At 39.0% G+C, this 15,301-nt stretch overlaps 1 protein-coding gene across 1 annotated transcript in view; it reads right to left on the reverse strand.

Annotated features, from left to right (window-relative positions):
• LOC103204526 (serine/threonine-protein kinase Sgk3) overlaps positions 1-12,520 on the reverse strand; it is a 118,202-nt gene extending 105,682 nt beyond the window's left edge. Inside the window, exons 1-2 of the mRNA XM_007949718.2 lie at positions 12,434-12,520; positions 4,821-4,904 (exon numbers count right to left, since the gene is read on the reverse strand). Coding sequence (XP_007947909.1) covers positions 4,821-4,904; positions 12,434-12,511 — 162 coding nt within the window. The 5' untranslated portion in view covers positions 12,512-12,520. The remainder of the gene's footprint in view (positions 1-4,820; positions 4,905-12,433) is intronic.
• Positions 12,521-15,301: the final 2,781 nt, after the last annotated feature.

Raw genomic sequence — 15,301 nt, forward strand, 5'->3', positions numbered from 1 at the left:
AGGCAGCTACTCAGCTGCTTGTGGTAGATCCCACCATGGAGTTGATTGCCAGTCTCATCATGGGGAATAACTACCACCAGCTGCCCAGCCGCTCAAGCAGGCCCAGCCAAGTTGACACACAAACATAACCATCACACTGGCTATTGTTTTGTTTCAAAACTGTGACCTCAATTACAGTAAAAACAAGACTATCTCAATATCCTTTGCTTAAGAAAATACTTAAAACTATGTATATATGTTAAGTCCAGTAACATATGCATTAAAGAACAGAAGACAACAGTACAATGTTAACAGTTATCTCTGAAGTACCATTATTTTTTAAAAAAAGGAAACAACCAACCAACTAGTTGGCCTCCAGCTGATTCTGACTCAGGCTGACCCAATGTGCTGCAGGACAGAACTGCACTCCGTGAGGTTTTCAAGTCTGTGATCTTTCAGTGACATATTGCCAGGACTTTCTTCCAAGGTGTCTCTGGGTGGATTCAAACCACCAACTTTCAGTCATAATTGAGCATATTACAATTTTCACCTAGGTGAGTTTTAAGTTTAATCTAGTTACTCTTTCCTCTATTTTCCAGATTTTCTAGAATATGCAGCAATTTTATAAAGGAAAAAAATAAGTATTTTAAAAATTCTGATGTTAACTTAAAAAGTTAAATTTCATTCAGCAAATGACTTATATATTATTTATATATCATATAAATGCAAAGTATAAATGAAACAGAAGCCTAACTCTCATGACTTAGCAAAGTATGGAAGCTGTATAGCTAGATAATGTTTGCGTCATTTTGACCCATACAGGAAGTAATATAAGGAGCTCTGGTGGTGTAATGGGTAAGGCAATTTGGCTGCTACCCCAAAGGTTAGTGGTTCAAATCCATCAGCTGCTCTGCAGGAGGAAAATGAGGCAATCAACTTCCATACAGATTTACAGCCTTGGAAACACAATGGTGGTCACTATGATTTGGAATTGACTCAATGGTGATATGTGGTAGTAGAAAGTAAGTTCTCTTAACTGAGTTATGGTTAACTTCCTTTGAATTAAAAAATTCTCACAAGTGATAGCCCAAAGGTTTATATATCCATCTATCCCTATTCTTAAAACCATGAGACAGGGTTAAGAATACTAAAAAAATTACCTTCTTAAAAACAAAACAATTTTTCTGGAGGTCAACTATTCATTAAACAATAACACTAGGGGATCCCTATTTATTATGAAATGATCTCAAAAGAATTTTAAATTTGGGATTTGAAACACAATTGCCTCAAAGTAGAACCCAGAGTTTTCTTAACAATCTGGGATTCTAACTTCTGAGTTCTCTGGTCTTCTACACACATATGACATTAAAGCAATGTTGTTTTTAGGTGCCCTTGAGTTGGCTCCAACTCACAGCAATCCTGTGTACAACAGGAAAAAAATGGTGCCCAGTCCTGCACCATCCTCCTAATTGTTGCTGTATTTGGGCCCATTGTTGCAGCCACTGGGTCCATCCATATCAAGGGTGTCCCTCTTTTTCTCTCTCAGCTTTATGAAGCATGATGTTTTTCTCCAGTGAATTAAATCCTTGACAACTTCCATATTTTCTCCATTTATCGGGACGTTGCTAAGTGGTCTGGTAAAGATTTTTGTTTTCTTTATATTGAGGTATTATCTATACTAAAGGCGGTAGTCTTTGATTTTATCAGTAAGTACTTCAAGTCCTCTTCACTTCAGTGGGCAAGCAAGGTTGTATCATCTGCATACTGCAGGTTGCTAATGAATGTTGGTCCAATCCTGATGCTGCAATCTTCTTATCATCCAGGTTCGCGGATTATTTGCTCAGCACACATATTGAACAAGTATAATGAAAGGATACAACCCTGACACATTTTAAATTATGCAATTATGCAGTATCCCCTTGTTCTGTTTGAACGACTGCCCCTTGGTCTGTGCATAGGTTCCACTTGAGTACAGTAAGTATTCTTGTACTCCCATTCTTTGCACTGTTATCCACAATTTGTTATGATCCACACAGTCAAATGCCTCTACACAGTTAATAAACACAGGTAAATATCTTTCTGGTGTTCTCTGCTTTCAGCCAAGATCCACCTAACACAGCAATGATATTCTTTGTTCTATATCCTCTTCTGTACCTGGCTTGAATTTCTAGCAGCTCCTTGTTGATGTATGGCTGCAGCTGTTTTCAAATTATCTTCAGCAAAATTTTGCTTGCGGGTGACATTTAATGATATTGTTCAATAATTTCCTCATTCTATTGGATCACCTTTCTTTGGAATGGTCATGAATATGGATCTCTTCCTCTACCTGGCCAACTAGCTTAAACCAATACTCTCTTCCAACATAGGTACCTATGTAAGATCTGGCCTGGTGTGTTATAATTACTTAGTGGTGTCTATTACAAGTTTAGAAAATATTTACAAATGCAAACACTAGATTATGATTAACATTTAATGTGTGAATCAGAAATATATAAATAGAAGTTTATCAGGTATGTCTATGCAGAGGGGACTGTGTCCAAGACCATGTATAGGGTTGGCAGACAATGTTTCTACAAATGTATTGGTATGTTCTGTAAGAATCCCAAGTATATAGTAGAGCTGACAAGAGGCAAGGTTGTACTCACTTCTTGGGCACAGCCAGCTACCCAAAGGGAGCAAGCAGTTGGACCCATGGACTTGGGACCATAGTCTCAGGGGACATCAAGCTCAATTGGCATAACATACTACATAAAACCTTGTTCCACATCCTACTTTGGCAAGTAGCAACTGGGATCATAAAAGCTTGCAAGCAGCCACCCAGATGCAACAATGGGTCTCTCCTCACCCAGAACAAAGAAGAATGAAGAAAACCATTCATGAATGATTCATGAAAACAATTAGTCCAAGTGATTGGTACACCATGTGATCTTTAGCCTATACAACTATGAGACCAGAAGAACTAGATGGTGCCTGGCTACCACTGTCAACCACTCAGAGGGGGATCTATGTAGGGGATCCTGGATAGAGTGGGAGAACAATGTGGAACAAAACTCAAAATCATTAAAAAAAGGAAAAAAAAAGGACCAGGTTTGCTGATCTGACAGAGCCTTATGGAACCATTGAGACTATGGCCCCTAGCTGCCTTTCAGGTCTGGAACTGAACGTACTCCCGGGCCTTCCAGCCAAATAAAAGACAGGTATGTGAGGTGAACATTTACATGAGGTAGATACACTCCTTGGAGAGAACAATCATAGGAGAATAGAAGGGCTAGGTATGCACAGGGAGACAGCTCAGGGTTCAGGAGTGCATGGAGGGATGGACACAGGGAAGAGGTAACTATGGGGAGGGAGTGAGAGGGGAGCTGTTGCATTGTGGTAAATTGTAGTCAATGTCATGAGACAAAGTGTATGTGAGCTGCTGTATAGAAAGTGAATTTGCTCTGTAAACTTTTACTCAAATCACAATTTAAAAAAAAAAAGTTTTAGATATTTAAAAAGCTAAGGATCTCTTAGATCTCACCCCCCCAGGTAACTGTCAGACATTTTGAAAGTCAGTATTCATTTCAGGTTTGTAAGCTACTTAAAATCTAGAATGTGATACTTACTTTTAATTAAGGGTAAAATTATGGGAAAAAGAGTAGGCTTCATGATACAGACTCTCAGATCTAAGGCTAATAGTTGGGCAATTGAACAAGAAATAACATGATTATTAACAATTATTTAAAGCCTTGGAAATCCTATAGGGCAGTTCTACTTTGTCCTGTAGGGTCACTATGACTCCAAGTGGACTCAATGGCAATGGATTTTGGAATTTTTTAGGTAGTTCTTGGCTGCTAACTGAAAGGGTGGTGGTTGGGACCCACCCAGCAGCTCCCTGGGAGAAAGCCCTGGCAACCTGCTTCGGTAACAATTACAGCCAAGGAAATCCTATGAGGCTGTGGAACAAAACACAAAATCATAAAAAAGACCAGGATTACTGGTCTGACAATGACTGGTAGAACTCCCAAGACTTTGGGCCTTAGACACCCTTTAAGCCTGGAACTGAACTTACCGCAGTGGCTCAACTTTCAGCCAAATGACAGGCCTGTAAAATGAACAGTAACACCAGGGAGGTATGCATCCCTTAGACCAACCATCCATACAAGATCAAAAGGGCAGCATTTGCTGGGGATAAAGCTCACATGTCAGGAAAGGATAAGAATAATGGATGAAGAGGAATGGTAAACACAGGGAGGAAGTGGGAAGAGTGCTATTACATTGTGGGGACTGCAATGAATGTCACAAAACAAAGTGTGTATGAATTGTTGAATGGAAAATCAATTTGCTCTGTAAGCATTCACCGAAATCACAACTTAAAAAAAAAAACCCTATGGGGCAGTTCTATTCTGTTACATGGGGGTGGGTGACAAGGCACTATGAGTCAGAATCAATGGGACAGCACTCAAGAACAACATGACATAAAATATATGTTAAGCTATGCACCTAGTTCTCGTATTTCCAATGGTTTATTTGGAACTGATCAAAAGTCCCTTTTCCCCTACCCTTTTTCACTTATTTGATATATGTAAGAATTAATTTAAAATCATTTAAGTAAATCTTCCCAAAAAACCAAATTCACTGCCATCGAATTGATTCAACTCACAGCAACCCCTCTTTGGGTTTCCAAGGCATTATCTTTATGCAAGTAGACTGCCCAATCTTTCTTCCGAGGAGTGGCTGGTGGGTTTAAAACTCCAGCCTTCTGGTTAGCAGTCAAATGCCTTAGGCACTACACCACAATGGTGGGTTTTCTCAGAGGTTTTGCTTTAAATAAATTTTTAAAAAGGCTGACTACTACTTACAGTGTTATAGAGCTTATCAAACTCTGCATATCTCCTGAAGACAAACCATTCACTCCTGCCCACTGACACCAGAACCTTATAAACCTGTGGAAATAAAAAATAAAACTAATAAAATTTAACTGCAAAAACAAACTCATTAGCCATTCAAATACATTAAACTTGTTTTCATATTCATAAAACATTATATATACGATTCACCAACATATATAGGCTTATCAACATGATCAAAAGTCAGTATTTTGTTTTAAACTGTTATATTTCTGAAATTTTCAGAGAATAAGATAGTGAGCACCATGTACCCATTATTAAACCAGTTGCCATCAAGTTGGCTCTACCTCGTGGAGACCCCACAGGTGTATGAGTAGAACTGTGCTCCAGAATGTTCAGTGGTTGATTCTCTGGAAATACATCATCAGGCCTTTCCTCCAAGGCATCCCTGAATGGACTTGAACTTCCAACTTTTCAGTTAGCAGCAGATGCTGTTACCTCTTTGCACGACTTAGAGACTCCACCCACTATTTAGATCTACTATATTGTAACATTTTTGTTTCAGATTTTTTTCCCTAAGAATTATAGATTCAATTGATGCCATTCCCCTCTTTTCTTACCTAGCAGTATGCACTACCCTGAAATTATGTGGTATTTATTTTCAAAAGTGATGCCTGACACATACCAAAACCAAATCTACTGCTAAGTTGATTCAGACTCACAGCAACCCTATACGACAGAGCAGAACTGCACCAGAAGATTTCCAAGGCTGTAATCTTTATGGGAGCAGACTGCCACGTCTTTCTCCCATGGAATGGCTAGTGGTTTCAAACCACCAACCTTCTGATTAGCAGCCAAGTGCTTAACCACTGTGCCACCAAGGCTCCCTAACTGGCACACAGTAAATACCCAATTAAATGTCAGTTTTCTGCTTCAAGGTCATCTTATACACAGTATTTTCAAGAATTATCTTCAGATTTCCTGATATGATCTTAATAAGTGTTTAATATTTTTATATCACCTCATATAATCTTAACAACCCTATGAAATGAGCAGAACAAATATTCTAACTCCACTATACATAAGAGGAAATGATGGCTCAAAAAGTTAAGTAATGTGCTCAAGTTCACAAACTTAATAATAATGAAAATATATATATATATAATTGGAACTAAAATCTAAATCTAAACCCCTCCATGCACCAGAATGAGTATCAAGATCATTAATACTTATAATATAGAAGTAACTCTCATAATTCATCCCACAAGTATTTCTAGAGTATAACTTAACATGCCAATGCTGGAAAAAACAGCATGGAACCCCAAAGAGCTTACATAATTTCTAAAGGGAAAATAACAATATCTGTATCTATATACACAGAAGTTAAACAGGTATATGAGGAAGAAAGTTGACTGGTGTGTGGCTTGGGTTATCAATCACAATATTTTACAGTAGAGACTAGGAGAAAGAGATATGAGTGTACTGGAGTTTACAACATAATTGCCATAGTTGGTTAGACAACTTAAAAGAGGAAACCAGATTTTTTTTTTTTAAAGATGGACATACAAATGTGTCTAAACTATCCTTTCCAATTAAAGGTAGGTAAGCTACACTCAGGAGCCCTGGTAGCATAGTGTCTAAGGCACTTGACTGCTAACCAGAAGGCTGGTGGTTCAAACCCACCAGCCACTCCTCGGAAACCAAAGGAGAGGTCGTTATGAGATGTGTCCGACTCGAGGGCACATAACAACAACAACAAGCTACATTCACAAGTTCATAGTTAGATAATAGCACTGTGAGGGAAGTGACTCTCTCATACTGTATGTAACTTTATTGCATGAATAATATAGAACATTTAAGGTATGATCACATTAATAAGCCCCCGGTCTCCCTGAGGCACTCCTGAATGCAAAGCCATACTGCTCTACAAGAGAGGAGATAAGGTCTCACTTGAAGGTAAGGCAAAGTCATGGGATTCAGACACTTGTGCCAGAGATGCATTACTCAGAGCTGACAGAAAAAAACTCAGGCACCCTAGATGAGCTACAGGATAGTAATCTAGCTCTAACTAGAAGGCATCAAAGTTATCTACTGGATGTAAGATGTTAGAATCAGTTGTAAATCATAGCCTCCAGACAAGAGTCAGCCCAGAAAGAGAGTAAGGGACCTAGTCAAGGTGCCAGTGAAGTTGAGCCATGTTGCCAAGACTAGACTACAAATTTATTTCATATGTCATTCAGGATCAGACTACTACAAAAGGATCAGAAACTTAGTTTATACGACTGTACACTTCTTGCATTCTTTGTGCCAACTTCCAGGTGAGGAAAGCAGGGCTCAGAAAGGTGAAGTTGCCCTCTATGGTTATGCAAAGAGTTAAGACTAGAACCCAAGTCTAAGTTCCAGAGTAAAGCAGCTCTGCTCCAAATATATTTATAGGAAGTAAGACAAAACCTTGTGAAGTTACTAAATAAAAGTATGATTTATGAACAACTGCTTATTGTTAAGTTCTAATAAAATCCAATAGGCAAAACCAAAAAACTTTTCAAACAAATATTTTCATTAGAGAAAAAAATCCAGAATTTCACAGAAAGCAGCACAACACTAATTACAATATAAAATTATCCTATTTATTTGCATTTGAGTACTTGTTTATTGTCTGTCTTGTTCCACCAGAAAGCAAGTTCCTTGAGAGCAAGGGCCGTGTCATTCTATTCCCTACTGTATCCCCCCAGTGTCTAGAATGGTGCCTGGCATACAACAGAAACTCAATGACAATTTCTTGAATGAATAAATTAAAGTATAATTTAGACTTCGTTTAAGTTAAGACATCCTAGAATGCAAAGCATTTCTCTGTTAGAAGCTTCATGGTACTGAGCTATATAAAAGACATATGAAAACCAGAGTATAAACAAATTAATGAATATTCAGCAACACAATGTCTAATTTTGTTCCTAAATAAAATGTAGGCATCTGGGTCTACTGAGGCTGGTATGGAGTTTATGTTTGATGGGTATAGGATCTATCTGGACTAACCAGAACCAAAGTTTCAAGAGGACAGAGGACTGCACAGTATGTGATCTGCAACCAATACTGAACTCAGTAGTACTTTTCATACATCAATTCCAACAAATATTTATTGAATGTCTACTATTTCTGTTCTAGATGCTGTTCTGTTCTAGATGCTGGTGAAACAATGGTGATGGATAGCCCTTGTATTTCAGTCAAGAAAGACATACATAAGTAAACATAAAGTATGCTGAATGGTGATAACTGCTATTAAAAATTAAGTAGAGTAAGAGGAACAAGGTGGGTGTGAAGAGTGGTCAGAAAAAGTTTCTCTGTGATAAGGTAACAGTTGAGAATGTAAAGAAATGAATAAACCAGATAATCTGGATAGGGCCTCTGAGAAATCAGGTTACAGCTCTGGGAACAGTGTGTGTGTATGTGTGCATGTGAGTGCCCAGGGGGAGGTAATACTACAGGTCTACCTGACCCTTTAACAGAAAACGGGAAAATATTTCTACCCTGAAAAAATAAAAAGACACCTGAGCTAACCCACTGCTTATACTGCTTTGTATGAATTTTTGTCAAATATGGCAGGAGGTAATGTCTCAGAAGGAAGAATGGACCAAAGGTAAAAATTAAGGAGAGGAAAGCAAGGAAAACCTTTGTTATGGATTGAATTGTGTCTCCCCTGAAATAGATGTTCTGAATCTTAACCTCTACACCTATGACTACAATCCCATTTTGGACTGGGTTGTCTTTGTTATGTTAATAAGGCAGGCTTAGTGTCGTGTCAATCTCTTAAAAATACACAAGGAGTAGATTAAGCGAGCAGAGATGGAGGAAGACAGATGCCACCACATGGAGATGTCCAAGGGGCCAGGAATCAGGAAACAGAAGCTGAAGAGAAAAGGACCTTCCCTCAGAGCCGAGAAAGAAAGCCTTCCCCTAGAGCCAGAGCCCTGAATTCAGACTCCTAGCCTCCTAAACTGTGAGAAAACAAATTTGTGTTTGTTAAAGCTATCCATGTGTGTTTTTGTTAAAGCAGCACTAAATCACTAAGATAACCTTTATACTCTTCACTATTTTATCCAAAGTAAGCTGACCCTGTTTACTTTCAATGTGATGCTGCTAAAACTTACTTACATGGATGTAGAATACATGCACAATGTTTATTAAGATAAAAAAACAAACAAACAAACCAAACTCACTGCCATCTAGTCAATTCTGACTCACAGCAACGCTGCAAGACAAAGTAGAACTGCCTAATAGGGTTTCCAAGGCTGTAAATCTTTAAAGAAGCAGATTGCCACATCTTTCTTTTATGAAATGGTTGGTGGATTTAAATCACCAACATTTTCCTTATCAGTCGAGCACTTAATCACTGTGCTACCAGAGGTAGGTAGCCAGACACACATTCCAATCTCTTAGCTCTGAGCTTCAGTGTAGCATATGGGAAGTGTTTTTTGTTAAGGAAGGGACTACAGGGAGAAGGGTGGTTTTCCCAGCTCCTTGCCTGAGACTCAGAGAAAACCACCATGTGGGGGCACCAACATGGGACATTTTACCTACTGAAGAAGGCAGAGTGGAGTGGTCAGAGAGAGGGGTTAGTTGAACTCTTCAGCTTTCTTCATTTTCCATGTGATGTAGACTCTGAGTGGAAAGGCACTTGTCTTGGGGCTCTATTGGCAGGAACTAGGTGACCTCCTTTTCAAGTAGCATAGACCACTTGAGCCAGGAGGACCAGGTGAAAGATGTGTCAGGGACTCCATGGGCTCTACACCTATTGAGAGCCCAGAGGAAGCTGAGTCAGCACGAGTGCCCACCAGACCCTGGCCAAGCCAACAAAGAACAAACCACAAGTTCTTTCATCAACTGCAAGTGCCAGCAATGGATATGAGCAAAATGGCAGGCATAGACTAGGCCAATCAAAGCCAAAGGTTTGCCAGACCAACCCATCCACAGCTGGAATGGTAAGGATCTAGAGTTACAATAGGAACACAAGAGCCTTCATCCTACTCCCATGAGCTCAGCCACTGACTCAGCACGTACTGTAAAAGGAAAGCCCTCCCCTCATAAACCACAGTCTGCATTCAAATAAGAGAAAAAGAACAAAATTAAGACAGCCCTGGTGTTTGCACTTAAAAGACTAAGTATTACTCAACTGACGTCTAAATTATTAGATCAAATAAAGTGTTAAACAGAATTGGATTAAAACCCAGGTGAATAGGGGTTTGCAAGAAGACCCCTATTAGTTATAGACAAAATAAGTAACATTTTCTCAGGGATAGTGGTGGTGAGAGGTATCTGTATATATGAACAGATTGGAACTGAAGACAATATCGTATTTTTTATGACACTAATTAGAAATCTGACCAGTGTTTTCTAAGAATAGTCATTGATAGGTTAACTCAGCAAATATTCACTGCACACAGGCAATCCTCAATTGAGGATGGCGCTCCAATCTGATGATTCAGTCGTCAGTTCAGACATAAAATGCTTCATTGTTCACTTCTGGTTTTCATTATTATTGCCTTTTATTATCAGTATCTTTACAAATCTAATCTTTATTTGTCTTTGGAGGTTGGCATGAGAATGACAATTTACGTGCTGGAACACTATATGTAGTACAAATTACTTACGGTAAGATGTACCAAAAAAAGAAAACTGACAGTTGTAAGTGTAATTCATCGTAACTAGAATATGTCATAAATCAGGGACTACCTGTACTTATTATTTATAAAGCCCTATAGTAGATTAAAAACAAAACTCATTGCTATTGAGTCGATTCAGACTCACAGAGACCCCCTTTGGGTTTCTGAGGTGATAAGTCTTTACAGAAGTAGATTACCCAGTCTTCCTTCCATGGAGTGGCTGATGGGTTTGAATTGCCAACCTTCTGGTTAGCAGTCAAATACCTTAGGCATTGTGGTGGTGAAGTCTCTGTGTCAACTTGGCTGGGCCTGGTTGAGTGGCTGGGCAGGTGGATGTAATATTCCCCATGATGAGACTGGTAATCAACTCCATGGTGGAATCTATTGTGAGCAGGTGAGTAGCTGCCTTTGGGTATGTGGTCTGCTTCCTGTATATAAGGAGAAGCCTTGGGGAATGGTCTGTAGCTTATGGCATGCTTGAATCCTGCAAGTAGCCATGTTGTTGTTCAGCAGCCTGCCATGTTCTGCCGACCTTGGGACTTTCGATGGACTTGAATTAATGGCCTGCCGCGTGGTTTGGTTTGGTAACATTGGGACTGTACCTTTTTATTTGTCAACCTTGGGCTTGTCAGTCTCAGCAGCCAGCAGCTGTCTGAATGACAAAAAGCCTCCAGCTCCAGTAGACCAGGAACAGGAGGAAGAGCTGAAACCCAAGGTTGACGGGCTTTCAGCCAGCCCCTAGAGCCTGGCACTTTGAACTCAGACTTAAAGCATCCAAACTGTAAGAGAATAAACTCGTGTTTCGTCAAGCATCCCATCTGTGGTATATTATTGTCAGAGTGGCACTGGGTAACCAGAACAGGCACTATGTCACAAGAGCTCCTTATAGTAGATAAGGCATTGGTGGTCCAATGGTAATATTCTTACCTCCCATGTGGGAGACCTGGGTTTAATTCCTGGTCAGTGCACCTCATGCACAGTCACCACCCACCTGTCAGTGGAAGTCTGAGTGTTGTTATGATGCTGAACAGGTTTTGGCAGAGCTTCCAAACTAAGATAAACTAGAAAGAAAGGCCTGGCAATCTACTTCTGAAAATCAGCTAGTGAAAACCCTATGGATCACCGTGGAACAGTGTCTGATCTATAACCAGTCACGGGAGTGATACAGGATTGGATAGCATTTTGTTCATTTGTGCACGGGGTTGTCATGAGTTGGAGGCCAACTCGATGGCAGCTAACAACAGTAGTTGCTATGGTGATAAAAAGTAAAATTAAAAGTGGGGAAAAGAAAGAAGATAAAACAGTGGATTAAATATTTAAAAAATTGAGACAGGAAATGATAAATACCATGATATTGTGGAAATTCTAAGACAGTGATTCTTAACATGGGATCAATGACTTCATGAATATATTGATTGCTGATAGGGCATGCAAAATGATACAGATGTATGCATCGGTACAAGGGTATGCACATGCACATTTTGTGGTGAGTGGGTCCATCATTTCCATAGTTTCTCCAAGGTGGTAAGTACATATGTGAAATTCTACACTAGAACCAAAAAACAACAAATCAAACTCACTGCCATCAAGTTGGTTCCAATTCACAACAACCCTATAGGGCATGGTAAAACTGCCCCACAGGGTTTCCAAGGCTGTAAATGTTTACTGAAGTAGCCTGTCTTATCTTTGTCCAGCAGAGCAGCTGGTAGGTTTGAATCACTGGCCTTTTGATTGGCAGCTGAATGTTTTAAGTAATGTACCACCAGAGCTTCCTATCCACACTAGAACAGGAACCTTTATTCCAGGATTGACAGGGATGACTTTGTATAAGACACATCATTTGAAAGACAGATAAAATCTGGATATGTGGAGATGGGGCAGCAGTCTAAGCTATGGAAGAATAAGAGCAGAAATGGAAATATTCTCTATATCAATGTTTTCCCATATGTTTTAATGCTACATACTTACAGTAAACCTCTTCTTTTTCTCTCTGTGTTCATCAGAGCTGGGAATGCTAACACTTGGGCAGCTTTCCTTGTAGTCCATGGTATAATTTCTTTGGGTTTAATGCCACAAAAAGACACCAAAAACCGAATCCGAAGAAACAGTCAGCAGACAAACATCATTAACTAATCCAAAATATAAAACCTCTTGAAGTAATGTTCAAATTCCATCATGCAACCTTAACCAACAGGGGGGAAAAAAAAAAGAATTGATTAGCAAAACAACTTAAAAAAAAAAATACCTTGATTTACAATTCCTTGTTAATAGGACCCATTTTATGTTACTTCTGGCAGTAATTTACTTTTGGCCGTAAGACTTCACCCTCATTTAGAGATTTAGTTTCTCTTACATCCTTATCACTATAGCTAAACCACAATCAAACATCTGTATCCCATCTACTTCCTTGCAGCTAGGAAATTCTCGTATCTTATGCACAACAGTTTATGAGAATGATAAGCTAACTCTCCCCTAAAAGATTGATAACACAAACAACACCACAATGCACTGCTGTCAAGTCGGATCCGACTCAAGGCAATCCCTCCTTGGGCTTCCGAGGCAGGAACTCTATGGAAGTGGATTGCCCAACCTTTCTTCTGAGGAGTGGCTGGTGGGTTTGAACTGTCAGCCTTCTAAGCAGTCAAATGCCTTAGGCACTATGCCACCAGAGCTTCCACCAAGATTCATATACCTAGTAAAACTGTCTCTCAACTATAATGGTAAAATTAGGACATTCTCAAATAAACAGAAATTAAGATAATTTGTAAAAACCAGACCAACCATAAAATAAATGCTAAAGGGAGTCCTTCAGTCAGACAACTGACAATAACAGATTAGACACATGGCAACATCAAAGAGAAATCAAAGAAGATAGAGAAGTATCAAAAATAAAATGATCCTACAAGACTGAAAATCAGGAACTAGAGATGAAATTTTGTTAAAAATGATAATTACAAAGCAAAAAGAGGTAATAAATCATGTAGTTACAAAATTTCCAAATAGAGAGGAAGTCCAAACAGTATTAAGATAGAATAGAATGCTTTAAACTTGGGGAGATAATAATAAATTACAGGGTAAATAAAAAAATTAGTAACCTCACCAAAATAAAAAAAGAGAAAATCATAAAGTTTTAGTAAACACTAACACAACAGCAATGAAGGAAATAAGAAAATCCATAAACAAAAAGAACTCAGCATAGAAAAATATATTCAATGAATAAACCATCAACATTACCACAAAAACAAAAACCCACAGCAGTAAATTTATACATATTGATAATTACACTGACTATAAATGGATTAGGAGCTCTGGTAGCACAGTGCCTAAGGCACCTGACTGCTAACCAGAAGGCTGGTGATTCAAACCCACCAGCCACTCCTCGGAAGGAAAGTTGGGCAATCCTACTTCTGTAGTGATAATGCCTTGGAAACCAAAGGAGGGGTCGCTATGAGTTGGGGCTGACTCGACGGCACATAACAACAACAACAACAATATAACTGGGTTAAATGATGAGTCAAGAAAGTACCAGAATGGGTAAGAAAACAAGACTCAACAACACACTGTCTAAAAGAGACACAACTTGGACACACAAAAATAAGTTAAAGATAAAAGGCTGGAAAAACATATTAAGGAAAAGGCAATCAGAAAAAAAGCAGGAGTAGGAATATTAATTTCTGATAAAATAAACATTAAGGCAAAAGACACAAAGAAGAACATTACATAATGATTATGGGGTCAATTAAACAAGAGAACCTAAACATAATAAATATATATGCAGCCAATGAAAGAGCCTGGAAATACATAAATCAAACTTTAAAATAATTGAAAAGAGAAATAGATGACTCCACAATAATAGTTTGTTATTGCTGTTGTTGTTATGTGCCGTCAAGTCGGACCCGACTCATAGCAACACCTCCTTGGGTTTCCGAGGCAGTATCGCTACTGAAGTAGATTGCCCCATCTTCCTTCCGAGGAGTGGCTAGTGGGTTTGAACCACCAGCCTTCTGGTTAGCAGTCAAGTGCCTTAGGCACTATGCTACCAGAGCCAGTAACCTTTAATACACCACTTTCAATGAGGGACAGAACAACTAGACAGAAATTCAACAAAGTTACAGAAGATCTCAACAAAACAATCAACAAACTAGACCTCTCACAGATACATACGAAACACTCTAGCCAATAACAGCACAATACATATTCTTTTCCACTGCACACAAAACATTCTCCAGAATAGATAATACATTATGCTACAAACCAAGTCTCAATAAATTTAAAGACACCAAAATACTACAAAACATCTTCTCAGATCACAATGCTATAAAATTAGAACAAACAGGAAGATCAAGGAAAAAATATAATACGCAGGGAAACTGAGTAATACCCTGCTTAAAACTTATCAGGTAATTATGGTTTAATTTATTATAAAATGAAAAAATTCCCTGAAGCAAATGAGAATGAAAACACATCATAAGAAACTCTTTGGGTCACAGTAACAGCAGTGCTGAGAGGAAAATTTATAGCAAGAAACACAAATCGGTGGCCGCCGGCAAGATGGTGGACTAGGCAGAAAGGCTGCACAGACCCTCTTCAACAAAGAAGAGGGAAAACAATTAACACAGACACAGAAGATAATCCTGGACTCCTGAGCCTTGAAGGGAAGCATACAGACGTGGACTAAACCCCAACTAGCAGAAGAATTTGCGTGAAAATACCAAAAAAGGAGACAGATAGAGATGCAGTCTAGCAGTGATCCTGAGTGATCCTGACAGCACAGACAGCTTGGAGATTCCCAAGTGGTGGTGGTAGTGTTGTTGTTATGTGCCGTCAAGTTGGCCC

This window comes from Orycteropus afer, unplaced genomic scaffold (assembly GCF_000298275.1).
Source record: "Orycteropus afer afer isolate SDZICR_OR568_19922 unplaced genomic scaffold, OryAfe1.0 scaffold00252, whole genome shotgun sequence".
NCBI lineage: Eukaryota > Metazoa > Chordata > Mammalia > Tubulidentata > Orycteropodidae > Orycteropus > Orycteropus afer.